The following is a 15,222-nucleotide window of genomic DNA, read 5'->3' as shown; positions in this document are numbered from 1 at the left end:
ACAGACCGCTGAAATGTTCTCAGATTGGTGCTGCTGTAGGAACAGCCAGGGGCATGGGCTGGGTGGCACTGGGGTTCCAGCTCCAGTGCTGCTATCTGTTGGCAGATGTCCCCTGCCAGCTAGCTACCATGGGATTGGCCCAGGCACCTGTGTTGGCCTCGAGGGTTCTGCTGCCTGCCACAACCCCCCGTGAACCCTGGAGGCTGAGAGAAAACCCTGGACTGGGGTGCAGGGTTCAGGGTCAGTCCTAGCCTTGTCGTGCACTGTTGTCCACCTTGAATTCTCTTGTAGTTTGAGAGCGGCCGCCAGGCTGGAAGTGGTGTTTGGATGCTGGAAGCAGCCAGGTTCTGAACCTGCTCTGTTGCTCTTCCCTCTGCAGCACTCAACGCTGTCGCGCAAGTTCGTAGAAGTGATGTCTGAGTACAACGCCACGCAGACTGACTACCGGGAGCGCTGCAAGGGCAGGATTCAGAGACAGCTGGAGATCAGTGAGTAAATGCAGTAGGGAGTACAGCTGGGCGGCCAGGGGCTGCACCCTGCGCTATCTGTGGCAGAGCCAGAGGTGCCCACACCTGCGCACACTTCTGTGTCCAAACCCAGGTACCCGTGGACTGTGCGTGCACTCAGGAGTGGCTGGAATGTGCTCCTGCTACAGGGGAGACAAGTGACAGTCCCTTGTATTTTGCTGTGTTTCATTGTTAAAAATGTAGTCAGTAATGCTGGTGTGCCCACCAGTGCTGAGGAACCAGTGATTCCCACACCTGTGCAGTCCCTACAGCCAACATGGCTGGGCACTTCTGCTGTTTGGGTTTTCATCACATCTGGATTTGTGCTCATACCTCACTGCAGGATGCTGCTCACTGCACACCCAGCACAGCTCTGAAGCACCCCAGGTTGGCCATGCATGCTGCTGCTGTGGGCACTTAAGACAGCTGGCAGCAAGCCTCATGCACTGCTGGGCTCTGGCAGGAGCACATGAGGGCTGCAGGCAGTGAGGAGAGCCATCATCAGCCCAAGGGTTTTCAGCTTAATCATATCAAACTTATTTAGCTGCCCTGGTTAAGAAAGGCAAATAGCAGTGCCTTACTGGGGAGTTGGCTCCATCCATCTAGCGTCTGCACAAGGTGGGTGTTGTCCTGGATGCTGTCATTCCTCCCAACGGTGCAAGCAGACTGCAGTGCGTGGCACCTCTGCTCCAGGCACTGAGAGCATTGCTTTGCCTGCAGGGCTGGCAAGGTGTGCCTGCATCCTGCAAAGCACAAAAACTCCCAAGGTTTTCTTAAATGCTGCATGGAGACCGCAGAGAGCACAGAGAGAAAAATTTCTCTCTCTCTTGTTTGCAGCTAATTTTGAACTCCAACAGGCTTTTGGGAGTTCCTGACTCCCACATATATCTGGGGCATCAGTCCCTGCCCAGGTAGCAGCAGTGCTTGACTTTCCTCTGGGCGGTTTTCATTTCAGGTATAATGAAATATATATAATAACAGACAAGTGAGCTCTTGAGATGTGGGCACTTTATGCTCTCAACATTTTCCCTTATAACAACCCTGACCCAGGATGGTGGTCGTTCTCTGCAGTGGTGGTGTCTTCTGGCTGAAGGTGGGCCCCGGGTGACAACTCTGAGGCCGTTAGCCACTGTGGCACTAGGATCTTGTTAAGATTTCACTGTGTAATTCAGAGCCCATCACTGAGGAGAAATCTATCTTTGTCTGCCCACAAAATCTGCTTTACTAGTGATTATTCTGGGGAATCAGTGATACATGGTTAGCTTTAGAGAAATGTGGTCATCTCCCAGCAAAGAAGAACCTTAACACCACCATAATTAGGGAAATAAGCAGACAAGGGGGAAGTTAGGGCGAGTAGATACTGAAAGACATTTTGCAAATAATTTCATGGGCAGAGGCGTGTCATGAGTTTTTGTGACTAAAATGTAAAAGTCTGAAGCACAGTCCATTTTTTTCTCACAAACAAATGAGCGTTTTTTCCTTTCAAGACTCAGCATGAATAATAAGGTAGATCTCTGATCGTGGTTTCCTTGAAGGTCACTTGTGGAAACGTCCCTCGTGAGCTGCAAATGCCTGTGAATCTGGATGCTAGTGGGGTATGGTAGCTTCTGTGGAAGGACAGAAGGAGACCTGACTGTGCAAATCTTTCCTCTGTTAAGATTATTTTTTATCATGTATAATGATAAGATGAATATTTCACACCGGCTGAACAGAAGATTGATTGACATGAGGCTCAACAAGAGCTTGACATTTAATGTAAAGCAGGATGATGAATGTGTGTCACTGCTCCAGCTGACTGTGACTCATTTGTTAGCTAATGTCATTCTGTAGGTGATACCCAGCCACAGGGGTGTCGTACAACATAACAGGAATTTAAAGTATCCCTATTCCTCCCTTTTAAGAGAGGAGATTTGAAAGGATTTAGCCAGGTCCTTAATCATCTGCAGAGAAACCGTGAAAGAATCCTGAAAGAAACTTTCCTCTTGTTTGTCAGGTTTTAGAAGGACTCTGCTGCTCTGTTTAAGTTATGCAGTGCTTGTCTTTGCTTTGCCTATCCTAACTGGGCTGACCTTTAGAGCTGGCGGAGCATTGACAGGGCACGAGGAAAAGGCTCACAGTGGTGCAGTTGTTGGGTGCAGAGGAGGTGTCCTAGTCAGTGACAGTGAGGAACCTGCCTTCCCTTTTGGGGCGGAGATGTAAGGCAGATGCATGTGGAGGATGGGGGTCTGTGCTGTGCACAGCCCAGTGCACAATCCTTTGCAAAAGCTTGGTTCCTCTGGCTGGTGACAGCAGAAAATCCCTGTTGGCAAAAAGAAGTGACAAGCTTACTGGGGTTTTGTCAGGAGTACTGTCTGGACAGAGAGCTGTGCTTTTCCCTGCATGTAACAGCCAGCACTTTCCATCTCTGCTGAACTGAGCTCAGCTGGGAAGTGGTGGCTGCACAAATATCTATGAAATCCGTAGCTCTCGTTTTCCGCTGATGGAAGTGCTGGGAGCTCTGACAGCAAAGTCAATAAATCACTAAGGTTCTGGAAGTATGAGAGCAGGGACTTTTCAGCTGTTCTGGGGAGGCTTTCCGGCAGCTGGTGAGCTTCTCTGTCCTAACTGCTTCTACATTTTGCTCCGGAAATGGGATAGTCACTCCAGCTTCTTTTCCTGGTCTGATGTTTGTGACACACTTGTTCTGTACGTGCCAGCCTTACGCCTCCTCTCCATGTGGTGCAGAGATGGTAGTGGGCATGCAGGGAAATAGCTCTCTGCTGAAGTGCTGCTGTCTGCAGAGGAATACTCTTCCTTTCTGGTGCTGGAAGTGGCATGGCTGGATGGGACATGGTGATGAGTGAAGTTTGGGGACAGGGTCAGCAGGGACATCATGAGTGGGAAAAGCTCAGAATGTGCTTGTTGCAGAAGAAATGATGATGTAGGAAAACTGCCATGACACTTTCATGGGCAATGGGTCATAGGCATGGGCGATGCTGTTTTTCACAAAGAGCAACTAATTGGTGAACCCCTGGGGCTCTTCACAGCCCCCTCAGGACCTCAGGACCTGCCTCTTTTCCTTGTGTAGGCACCTTGTGCATGCCAGAGGTTATGCCTCTGGTCCTTACTGTCACCTTGCACATGAAGTGTGTGCTGAGCCCCTGAGTCTGACTTGGTTAAGTGGGTATCCTCTCCTCTCACTGCTTCTGTTCTAGTCCTAACAGTTGTCCCCTTTTCCCCTACCCACTCACTCTACTTCCAAGCACACCAAGACAGAGGACATCATAGGAGGCATGCAGTGTCCTCAGGTTGCTGAGTGCTGGACAGATCCTTGGTGGCTGTTCTTGCTCAATCACCTCTTGCTGGGATGTGCCTCCCCCCTGTGGCATCCCCGCGGATGCTACTTGGAGCCGTGCTTTCACTAGTGCTTTCTGGAGCCTGAGTGTCATTGCTGCATGCAACGGGAGGTGTTGCTCCTTTGTTTTCTTCTCTCCATTTTGGCCATTATGAGGAATGACATCTTAAGTGATTAGGTTTTGATCCCAGAGAATTTGGATTTGAGGCCTGGAGGAGCTTTCTATGGCACTTGTGTATCTTTGATGCCATGGAGGTGCTGCACAGAGACTGTTTTTTATGAACAATTGAGTTATGTGGGAGACTGAGGATCCAAAAATAAAGAATCCGTTGTCTCCAAAGGCACTGAGAGAACTAATCAGCCCCCACCCCACTATGTGAGACTGGGTTAATTGATGTGCAGAAGTGCAAGCTGTAGATGCTTCATGAACTGCCCATGATCTTGGACAGCCCGGGGCTGGTCCAGCCCACGTGGCTCCTTTGAGTAGCCCTGAGCAGCCCGAAAGGCCACGGTGCTCCCCATGTGTGCCGGTGGGTTGGCAGGGCAGGAGCAGCTGCATGCATAACACTGCGTGGGAGCCTGAACAGATTCACATGGGATTCCTGTGGCACTTCCATCTCACAACTTACCACTCATTTGTCTACCCTACAAAGGTGCTCTTGGGTCAAAATGCCTACACAGCTCTGGAAGCTGGCACCTGCAGCCTTTCCTGTCGGAGCAGAAGGGGTCACAGGGCAGGGATCCAGGTAGCAGTTTGTGACATCCTGCTCAGGCTTTTACAGCTGAAGTCTGCTCCCCTCAATACCACTGCTGCCGGGGCTAGACCTGTCTATGCTGGGGGACAGCCAAGTGGGCTGGGTCCCCAGCACTTGCTGCCTCTGCATGCACAGATAGACATGACAGCGTTATCCATCCCCGTGGGAGTTGTATAGATTTGTATCTACAGGGAGCATGGAAGTCTGATCCAGACAGAGGATCCCAGCCTCCAGGGAAGGTGTCTGGTTCTCTCTATGTCCAGCCTGAGCCCTAGTGTCATTCTGTGTGTGCTTGTGCAGCCTTGATGCTGGGGAGGAGGGATGCTGTGAGCACAGCTGACTTGTTACAGTTAATGCAGCTGTGGCATGTTGGACTTCCAGAGGCACCTACCTGGAAGTCTTTCCTATTTATAGAGAGCGCGATGTGCAGAACTCTGCAAACTGATGTTTTGCATGGGCTGTGTGACCAGTGCAAGCTGCGGTACCAGCACCTTCCCCATGGAGCTTCCCCAAATCCCTGCACACCCCAGAGGGAGCTGCTCCTGCCCCCTCTCTGGGAAGCTAGTTGATCCATGTGGCCCTCACAGGGCCACAGCCTCTGCAGTGCCATTGAGGGGAGTTTGGTGGCAAGTCTCCTTAATGGCTTCATGTCTCTGCCTGTCCCAGAGCTTCATGACCTGTCCTGTGCCATTCTCTCCTTTCCAGCTAAGGGCTGAGTTTGTTTCTCCCTCTGTTTCATAGTCCCCAGCAGTGCTCTATGCTGCTTTGTCTGTTGACAACTCTCAGAGGTTTTTCTCCTCAGGAAAGCTTTAATTTCTAAAGATGCCAAGTGAGAGGAAGATGCATTCTGGAGCTCTCTAGGGAGGCAGAGGACCAGTGGTCATGATTTTCCAGTATTTTGCCAAATTTCAGGGCATGGATTTTCTCCTGGGCTCTTCCCGCTTTATAGGCACTTTCCATTGACTCAGCACTTTCATTCCCATTTGTGGTTATGCAGTAATTTTGTGGTAATGTGGACGGACAATGGATCTGTCAGGTATCTGACACACATTTATCTGGTTTTGTTGCTGTTGAAGATGTAACAATAGCCTTCCAAACCATGAAACCTAGCCAGAAGGCAGTGGACTTGCAGGACCCCAGAAGACTTCCCTGGAAGTCTTTGGTGACTGTTGTGCTGCATGGTGTGGGCAAGATGTAGCCTCCAGGCCTCATGCTTCGTCTTAACATTAAAGCAAACTCTTGCTGACCAGCTACATCCCTTGGTCAAGCCTGCACTGCCGGGCTCCTTGTTAACCCACATGATGTCTGTGCTCTCATTCTTTGCCTTGAATGCTTCGGGGCCTTTACCTGCCCTGTGCTTTGCAAGAGGGGAATGGGACAGCAAGGAGACAGTGAGAGACAGGGCAAAAACACATATCCTGCATTCTGTACTGTCTCTGCCTGCAAGACGCTGCAACCCCTGGAGCTGATACTGCTGCTTGTCCTCAGGGCTTTCTTCAGGGCTTGAATGGGACAGAGCAGTGGGTCCTTGAGATGCACCGTACTCAGCACACTCCTCTTTGTCACTGTGCCAGTGACTGCTCAGTGTTGAGCGTAATCAACATGAGGGTTAGTAAATATGTGCTGTTCCAACCCTTGTTTTGCCTTCCTGGGTCTAGGGCAGCCATGAGCAAGGAGCCAATAACAGCCAGAGAAGCCATCATGACTTTCTGCAAACCAAGCCCTGTTACATGACCCAATTCATCTTTCTGGTGCAGTAAAAGGAATGTATTAATTCAAACACAAGACAAGATCTGACAAAAGTCAGATGTTTTGATTAAGAAATTAGGTCCTTTGGCTCTGGGGTTGTGTGTCGGACACAGGTATCTTTGCAGGCTGAAGCTGCGTCATGCTTGTCACAAGCAGGCTCTGGATGATCTTCCACCAAAGCTAGAAAAACGCTTGCAGAGCTTTTGTCCTCAGAGATGTCTTTTTGGAAAGCTTGATAACTTGCCCTGATTTATATGAATCTTCAGAAATCTCTGGCTGCCAGAAATTTTCCAGTTGCCAAAGCAAAAAAGCTTTTGGCTTGTTCTTTGGAGTTATGGAAAGTTTTGTTTGGAGGTAGTTTTGTTTGCAATTACAAAGACTTTTCTCTGATTGATGGCACTTGCACAACATGAAGAACCACCAGCAGCGGAACACAGGACTCAGCTTCGCCCACTGAGATGGGCAGGATCAGCAACTCTGCTGCTTCCAGCTCTCCACACGCTGCTCTGAGCTTCTTGTCCTCCAAGGCTGTTGGCAGCAGCCATTCCTTGCATCATGCTGCTGTCTCCTCTGCTGAACCAAGCCAGGGGCCTGGTTCAGGCAGAAAAGGACATTTTTAAAAAATTTTATTTATTTATTTATTTATTTATTTGAGTTTCCTCCAATGGAGCAGGTTCTTCCATCAGTCATGGCGCATGGCAGTGGGACGGTCAGTGTGGCAGAAAGGGCCTGCGGGGCTGGGAAGGGGGTGTCATGGGTTGCCCTTGGTGGTTGTAAAACTTGAAGCAGTGACTGGAAACAGGCTGTGGAGCCCTTCCAGGAGCTTGTGGAAGGTGGGGATGATGTTTCAACCCAAGGGCACATTGGCATTACACAACTCCTTCAGACCTGTGAGCACACAGATTGCAGAGTTAAGCCCTGACCTGTAGTTACCGAACAGGCTTCACTGAGCTCACATTTGATATAGAAAGATGTTGAATGCCTGGAGATCCTCTTATACTTCACCATTCACAGACCTGGGGATGAGGAGAGGTGGTAGATGCCGGCAGAGCAGCATGCAGAGGTGGTGGAGCCTATTGCCAAGGCTCCCAGCCCTCCTGCAGGAGGATGGAAGGGGGTCGGAACATGTCAGCAGGAGTGGTGAAAGACTCTAGCAGAATGTGGTTTCCATGGGTAATTTCCATGAGAATTACATAGAAAAGATTTTGCTTCTTGGATTTGCCAGTCATGGTGTGAGCAGAGCTAGGAGGAGGACTTGTTCCCTTGCTGCAAAGCAGCAGCTTCTCAGGGCTTTGGGGGCTACTAGCAGTTCTTAGTCATCAAGACAAGCCTCGCCCAGGACTTCCACCTCTGCCCACGGGTCCTGCAGCTGTATAGGATCAGGCCTGGGCCACCCAGTTCACATCTGAGATGTGCTGCAGATGTACCTGTCTCCAGCCCTGTCTCCTGGGACTTTGGATCTTTGTCTTAGTTGTGTCCCCAGTCCTTCTCTGGCCATGTCTCCTGGATAGACCTTGGCCCCACATTGTAGCTTTGTCTCCAGTCCCGTCTCCAGCCCCATTTCCTGCTGTTCCTGACAGGACTCTTTGGAGCTACCCCAGATCTGATTTCACGGCTTGCCTTGTCTGACACTGCTGCTGAACTCTGTTATCACCACTCAGCTTTCATGCTGTGGGATTGCACCCCAGTTGATGAGGGCCCCACGTGTGCTGGGATCACCCCAGCTCCTGTCTCAGCCTCTGCCCTGGAGCAACCCCACTCCTGCTTCTCCAGCACAGCCCTGCGGAGGCTGCCAAGGCAGGGTGGCATCCCAGCATTTCAGCAGTCCCCAGGTTTCTGAAGCCTTTGGAGTGCCTGTGACCACATTGCCCAGAACTTGGAGAAAACATTTCAAACCCACCATTTATGTAAGGGCTGTGGGCTTGTCCTTGCTGTTCATGCAGGGAGATGTGGGGACAGGGAACCATGCCTGCCCAAGCAACTCCAGGAACTGGGAACTGCTGGATGAGCTCATGCCAGTTCTGCTAAGGAACAACTTCTGCTGCAGGGTGAGGATCCCCGTTGTCTGGTTCTGGTTGCCTCTCTTTTTGGGGCTGCAGACCAAACATGGAGGAGCAGACTGCTGCTCCTCACCCTCTATGGTTCTTTATGCTTACGTCTTATGGGTGGAGCATTTCTTTGCTTTGTCATATGGTCCCTTTTCTTCCTCTTTATAATCTTTATTATACTTTTTAATCTTGATATCTAAGATCTGCTCAGTTTGTGATTTTGTCTCCTTGCAGTATGCAGTCAGATTTGAAGATTTACTCCATTAAGTGATGAGTTGTGGATTATGCTCCCCTTTGAGCCATTTGGCTCAGCTGAGTCCTTCCTTACCACACCGCTGGTAGGGATGCAGGCTCCATTTTGGGCTCCTTGAGCCCATCGAATGCAACCTGTAACAGGTTGTCCAGAGAAGCTGTGGATGCCCCGTTCCTGGAGGTGTTCAAGACAAGGTTGGACGAGGCACTGGGCTACCTGATCTAGTGGGTAGCATCCCTGCCCATGGCAAGGGGCTTGGAACTAGATGATCTGCAAGGTCGCTTCCAACCCAAGCTGTTCTATGTTTCTATGATTAGCTACTCCTGCCCGTCTGCCCCCATCTGCTCCTGGTCGCACCAGCGGGATGTACTCTGCCTTCTCTGCAGGTGTCAGCCCTGGTAAAAGCCTGCCCAGAGTGTTTGTCTCTGTTTAGCACTGCAATTTCATGGGTACTACCTGGCTATTAGAATCATAGAATCATATAAGACTGAAGTAGCTTATGCTGGAGGACTGGTGTAACCTGCAGAATGACTACTATGTCTCACCTCTGTAGCTATGAAGAATAGTCTGTGGGGAGTGGGAGGCAACTGTGATCAAAGGATGAGAAAATTGCCCGCAAAGGAGCCGTGGGGCTGAAAGTACCACAGTGGGGCCAGGCGTGCTGCCAAGAATGGGTGGGAGAAGGAATGAGTCTGATTTCTCTGTTAAACAGCTGCAGGGCTAAAACTCTGGCAGCCCTGAGGGCTAAAACACCCTTGGGGCATTAATGAGGCTTTGAGTAGCTGCAGTAGGGCGTGTCAGGACAGCGAGCTCTGCTGAGATGGATGTCTTTGTGGGCTTCGACTGTCCTGAGATAGGGTTCGTTAGGATAGCCCTGCAGTCCATCCTTGCTCTTGGATTGCTGCTCTCCCATCCCTCCTGGATGCTGGCTGGCCAGCATCCCTGTAGCAGCTCTCTGAGCTCTCAGGGCTAGAAGAGCAGCTCGGCTCTGCTTCTAGGAGATGCAACAGAGACAACAGAGCCCTGTGGTAGGGTTGCTGGACCTGTGGCCAGGACAGGAGCTCACAAGTGACCCATGTGTATTGCTTGCAGCTGGCAGGACCACCACCAGTGAGGAGCTGGAGGACATGCTGGAGAGCGGCAACCCAGCCATCTTCTCCTCTGGGGTAAGCACCATGGGTCGGCCCTGCTTCAAGCCCAGCATGGTTAAAAGCCAAGCCAGCCCTTGTCCCTTGGGGAGTTGTCCGTTGAATGTGCTCCCAGCACAGGAATGACAAGTACTGCCCGTACTGCAGCAGGATGCTCAGGATGCTGCATTAGCAGGGACTATGTCCTGGCTGGAAGGGCAGCTCTGGGCTGGGGCAGGGCAGAGGGGAGGCTGCTGCAAACTGCCTGGCTGGGATGGCTGGAGGCTCTCCCTGCTCCATGGTACTTGTGGGTTAGAGGTTATATGGCAGCCAAGCCTTTTACACTCTGGCACCAGCCACAACCCCAAGGAGGGTTGCCTTGCACCAAGGCCCTGCTCTGCCCAGATCCCTGCCATGCCCAGTGGCCTCATGGGCAGGCAGATGGTGCTGGCTTGCAGTGTTCCCTCTGAGTCCAGCGCCAGCCTCCAAGGCTTTTGTGTGGCTCCATGGGGCCTGGCTATGGCCTTATGGTTGCTGTGAGGCCAAACCCCAGAGTGCTCTTCCAGGATCTTGCTCCATTTTCTCCATTGCCCCAGAAGATGCCTCTCTTTTAAACCGTTCTCCTACCTCTGTTGGTTCCCCTGGTCCCAGAGGTGAGGGACAACATCTGGGGCACAGAAGCAGGACTGAGCATGTTTACTGGCCTTGTCTTCTTGCAGATCATTATGGATTCAAACATCACCAAGCAGGCACTGAATGAGATTGAGACACGGCACAGTGAGATCATCAAGCTGGAGAACAGCATCCGAGAGCTGCATGACATGTTCATGGACATGGCCATGCTGGTGGAGAGCCAGGTAGGGACACCTGCAGCTCATAGCCCAGATGCCAGCTCACTGGGGGGGGTGGGAGGTGGCGGGGGAGAGGGGGAAAGGCTGGAGAGGAACTGATGTGCTCTGCCTGGACACTGGAAGGGCACTGGAGCAGACAGCTTGGGAGGGCAGCCCTGGGCCCATGAAAGCACCTCCATGCTGGTGTCCTTCCAAGGTGGGTGCTGAGGTGAAAACCTGCATCTGGCCACCTGGCACCTACACGGCTCCCAGCAGGGCTGAGGTGGGCTCTGCAGGGCTGGAGGTATCTGTCCTGTGCCTCAGAGCAGGAGCTGCTGTGTGCTCAGGGCGGGTGGTGAGGTGAATTGCCCTGGAGGAGAGCACCTGCTGGTGGCTGGCAACCAGGTGGGGATGGGTCCTTCTTCCCCAGAGCCTGAGCAGTGCTGGGGAGGCCCATGTGGGCTCACATGTGAGCACTGGGCCCCACTGACAGAGCTTGGGGAGCCCCAGGCTGTGCCACCAGCCTGCAGGGCATGGCCCTTCAGATGGGCATGCTCTTCGGTGTCTCTGCTCACCCCCCTTCTTGCCTGCCATGCTGTCGCGGCTGAGGAGACGTCAGTGGCAGGTAAAGCCCCGCCTGGCCCTTGCCAGTGCTGCATGCTCGGCTCTGCATGGCTGCACTCTGCATGTCTGTGGCTCTTGTGTGGCACTAGGGCTGGCCCTTGGAAAATGGGTGAGGGTGGCTGTGGCATGGAGGTGTTTGTCTGGCCTGCCCTTGACCAGCTGGCAAACCTGGCCCTGGGTGTCTCCTCCGTTTTCCCTTGATGTCTGCAGGGCATTGGGTTGTCAGCTCCTGGGACAGGCTGGGACAGGTGGCCCAGGGTCAGAAGATTTTGGCAGTGCCGTCATGCTGCTCCCAAGAGAAGGACCCTTGCATCTTCTGTCCCCTCTGGCTGGCCCCAGTGGGGGGGGTGGGGGGGGAAGGGGGAGGAGGTGCCAATCCATGCAGGGCCACCTCCACCTTGTTCAGAGACTCTAGGTCCTGTGTCCTATCCTCACGTTCTTTGGGCTCCTTATGCCACTCTGCCAACAGGAGTTGTCACCATTCCTGGGAGACCTGCTTGTCACAGCCTGTCACATGGCCATGTCTGGCTTCCCCACCGGGCCCATGGGTGGTGCAGCCTCCATGGTACACACACAGGTGGAGGCAAGGGGTGACAGGCCACTGAGACTGTCCCTGGCCCTGCCTGTTGCTGTGGCCTTGCCTGCAGCCAGCACCCATGCTGCCGCCCCACAGCCCAGCAGGTCAGGGCAGTGTGGGCACAGTTACCTGAGGGCACTGCATTGTGCTGGTCCCTGTGTGGGAAGGGGCACCACCATCCCTTACCAGCCTTCCCTGGGAGAACTGGAGGCATGAAGCAGTGAGGGAGGCTTGATGCACTCTAGGAGGATTTGCGACCTCCTGCCCTGCTGTAACTGCTAGACCATGCCAGCATCCTGCAACACCCCGGGGTGGGGGGGTAGTCTCTGAGCTGCTGGCACAGGGAAGGCAGAGAGCAGAGGGGTACCAGACTCACAGCTGTGCTGGCAGCTGCCTACTCTGCCCTAGGAATGGCACCAGTGGGCAGGGGAAGCAGCAGCTTTAGGCACAGCACCCAGGCCAGCATATCACAGGCATGAGACAAGAGCAGCAGGGTGCCTGATGGTGCAGGGTGCTTCGACCAGGGTGGGAGGGTAACATCCCTGGGCTTGCAAGGCTTGTCCTCTCTGGTGCTGCCAGGTGTTAAAGCTCAGAAAAGAGCGTTGCAGAGTTACTGGCCATGATCCCCAGCTTTGCAGCCCAGATTCCCTCTGTGCCGTGCAGAAGGGCATTGGGGTTCAAGCCTCTGCCCACCCCTGGAAAGTCTGTCGTTCACATGAACCATCAGACAGTCTCCATCTGCTGTAGGACCCAGATGCTCCTGGTGGGCAGTAAAGAGGGGGCAGAAGGGAGAAGGTTGGCTAGGTGAGGATGCCTCAGGCCATGTCTCCATATCCCGGAGGAGGAGTGGGGCAGGAGTCCCTGCAGGACCCAGTGGTCCAGACTGACCAGCCTTGCTTCAGGGGTCTCTGCTCTTGGCAGGGTGCTTGTGCAGATCTAAGTAGTCACCTGTGCATGTTTGTGGCTTTCTGAGCACCCCACGTGGTGCTGCTGGTATGGTCTTTGCCCTCCCCTGCCGTTCCTCCTGCTTCTCCAGTGTGTAGCACCGTGATGATGCAAATCCTGTTGTGGCTGTGATGCTCACCTGGGACATAAGACGTGGCCACCAGGCCAGGACTGGGATGGGGAACCCACTTGACCCTTACTTGCCTCTCTGCTGGGGTGTGTACAGAGGTCCCAGCCCTCTTTGGACAAAGCCTGTGGTCTGGACCCACACCCCAGGGTGCCTGTGTGCCTGCTACAGGCAGGTGACTATCCCTCTCTCTCCCATGCAGGGCCACTGGGCAGGGTGACGTCTGCACGGTGCCGGGGAGCAGCAGGGAAGGAAGGAGCTCATGTATGTGCACATGGGCGTGTGGGCTCTGTCCCTACTCTGCAGGGTGAGATGATTGACCGCATTGAGTACAACGTGGAACACTCTGTGGACTACGTGGAGCGGGCTGTGTCTGACACCAAAAAAGCAGTGAAGTACCAGAGCAAAGCCAGACGGGTGAGTCATGGCACTGCCTGGGTCTTACCTTCCCCTGCCTGCACTTCTGACGCTGTCCATGGACCAGGTCCCAGCCTGGCACCCCTGCCTGCCTTGCTGCTCGCACAAAGGAGCAGGCAGCAAGGTGCAGCCTTGTGGGTACTCATGTACTTCTTTACCCCACACCGCTGGGTGCAGCATGGGTCCTGCTGGTGACATGGACTGAGGCAGAGCTCTGTAAGGGGGCTCCTTGAGCACTGTCAACGAGCCATGGGGCAGGGGTGCTCATTGGTGGGAGGAGAAGGGACAGGGTGGATTCCATGGGCCAGGCTAGATGTGGGAGCCATGTCCCTTGCCAAAACAAGGTGGAGGTGGTAGAGAAAGGCACGGTACAGCTCTGACCCCAAGCGCAGTGCCAGCTGCCCGTCCCATTCCCCAAGCCTGGCCCTACCAGCATGCTCCTATGTCTCTGCAGCAGCCTAGCAGCTCAGGGTATCTAGTGGGCCACCAGCTTTGCCAGTCCAGTGAAGAGGGAGCCTGGGTATCCAGCCATGCCCCAGCGACGGCCAGGGCCTGTCTGGCTCCCCTGGTGCTGATCAGAGCCCACCACAGACACACAGGGATGGGGCACATTGCAGGCCCCAGCTCTTGGGTCCAGCTTGCCTTTGGCACTCATGGTCCCCTCTCCCTTCTCTCCCTGCTGGTGCTGGAACACCCGAGCAGAAGAAGATCATGATCATCATCTGCTGTGTGATCCTTGGTATTGTGATTGCCTCCACCTTCGGCGGTATTTTCGGATAGACTCACCCCACGGGACTGTTTGTGATGGATGGAGCCGCGCGTGCCATGGGGCTGCAGCCACACGGGAGCGAACCACGCAGCCCCCGGAGCCTCCCAGCAGCATTTCAGTTTCTAATGCATGGTTGTTTGTGATGCTGTGTGTGCGGTGCATCTGTGTGGAGGGAGCACCAGCCTTGGGGTGCAGGCAGGGTGCAGGGGACAGTGATGGGCGTGAGGGGGACCTTTGGGGAGAACCTGAGCTCTCATCACTGCACCAGCCTGAGAGGCTGGCTGGGACCAGGTGGGGACAGAGGTACCATTGGGCACTGCTGCTCTTCCTGTGCTAGGCAGTTTGTGTTAGTGACACCTGAAGATGAGACCAATGATGGGCAGGGTCCTCAGGAGCACAGAGCCCAGTCAACTTTCCCCAGCTTTTCCCATCACCTTAAGCCAGATCTTGTGTCTGTCAGCCACATCCGTGCTTGCAAAACACTTTTCCTCAGGCTGCTTCAATCATGGGGCACTTCCCCAGGGGTGCACTCTGCCAGGCTCTGCCCTCCCCGTGCCCATGCCTGGCTGCAGGGCTCCATTCCTGCTGCTCTGCTAGTGGTGGAGCTGCCTGCTGCCCTGTGCAAGCCCTCGCCCCAGTGCAGGTACCTCGGGCTGGATTTGCTGCTGCTGGCCAGTGGTGCTGCTTGGGGCCATCTCTGATGCTTAGGGATGGGGACAGTCACATGGAGGCTCAGTGCTGCACCTCAGTACTGGCCTGGCAGGGCAAGAGGGCACAGGTGGTTTGAGGCCACCAAGTTTCACTGGCTGCTTGCCCTGCTCCAAATCCTCCTTGTTCTGTTCTCAGCTCTGGCACACAGTGGCCCTGGCTCTTGCTGTCCCCAGGCCTGGGCTTAGGCTGTCAGAGTTTGAGGACAGCTCTGACACCCACAGCCCCACGTGGTGCTTACCTGGGAGCAAGGCTTTACCCAGCCTGACTCCTCCACATATGCACCCTTGGGCTGGGGGCTGGAGGCGGGGGGGGGGGGGGGCTTTCTCCTGTCACAGTCCCAGGGACCAGCAAAGGCTTGCATCCACACCCTGCAAGCTAAGAGCAGCAGCCTTCTTTCTCCTCCTTTCTGTCACCAGCTCCTGAGCAGGGCAGGGCCTGACCTCTCTTTCC

The 15,222-nt window shown here is 54.0% G+C and overlaps 1 protein-coding gene across 3 annotated transcripts in view; it reads left to right on the top strand.

The window, feature by feature from the left end:
• The window catches only part of STX1A (syntaxin 1A), a 103,178-nt gene extending 88,117 nt beyond the window's left edge, over positions 1-15,061 (top strand). For 2 of the 3 annotated variants that reach the window (XM_048050084.2, XM_013189308.3), the window contains exons 6-10: positions 380-488; positions 9,738-9,811; positions 10,492-10,629; positions 13,182-13,292; positions 13,995-15,061. In XM_048050084.2, coding sequence (XP_047906041.1) covers positions 380-488; positions 9,738-9,811; positions 10,492-10,629; positions 13,182-13,292; positions 13,995-14,072 — 510 coding nt within the window. In that variant the 3' untranslated portion in view covers positions 14,073-15,061. Of the gene's footprint in view, positions 1-379; positions 489-9,737; positions 9,812-10,491; positions 10,630-13,077; positions 13,293-13,994 lie in introns of those variants that run through there. The other variant, XM_066979399.1, reaches the window with a different exon arrangement.
• The last annotated feature ends 161 nt before the right edge of the window (positions 15,062-15,222 follow it).

This window comes from Anser cygnoides, chromosome 18 (assembly GCF_040182565.1).
Source record: "Anser cygnoides isolate HZ-2024a breed goose chromosome 18, Taihu_goose_T2T_genome, whole genome shotgun sequence".
In the NCBI taxonomy this organism is placed as follows: domain Eukaryota; kingdom Metazoa; phylum Chordata; class Aves; order Anseriformes; family Anatidae; genus Anser; species Anser cygnoides.
Note: the sequence above shows the minus strand (reverse complement) of the source record. Positions and strands in the feature narration are given on the sequence as shown.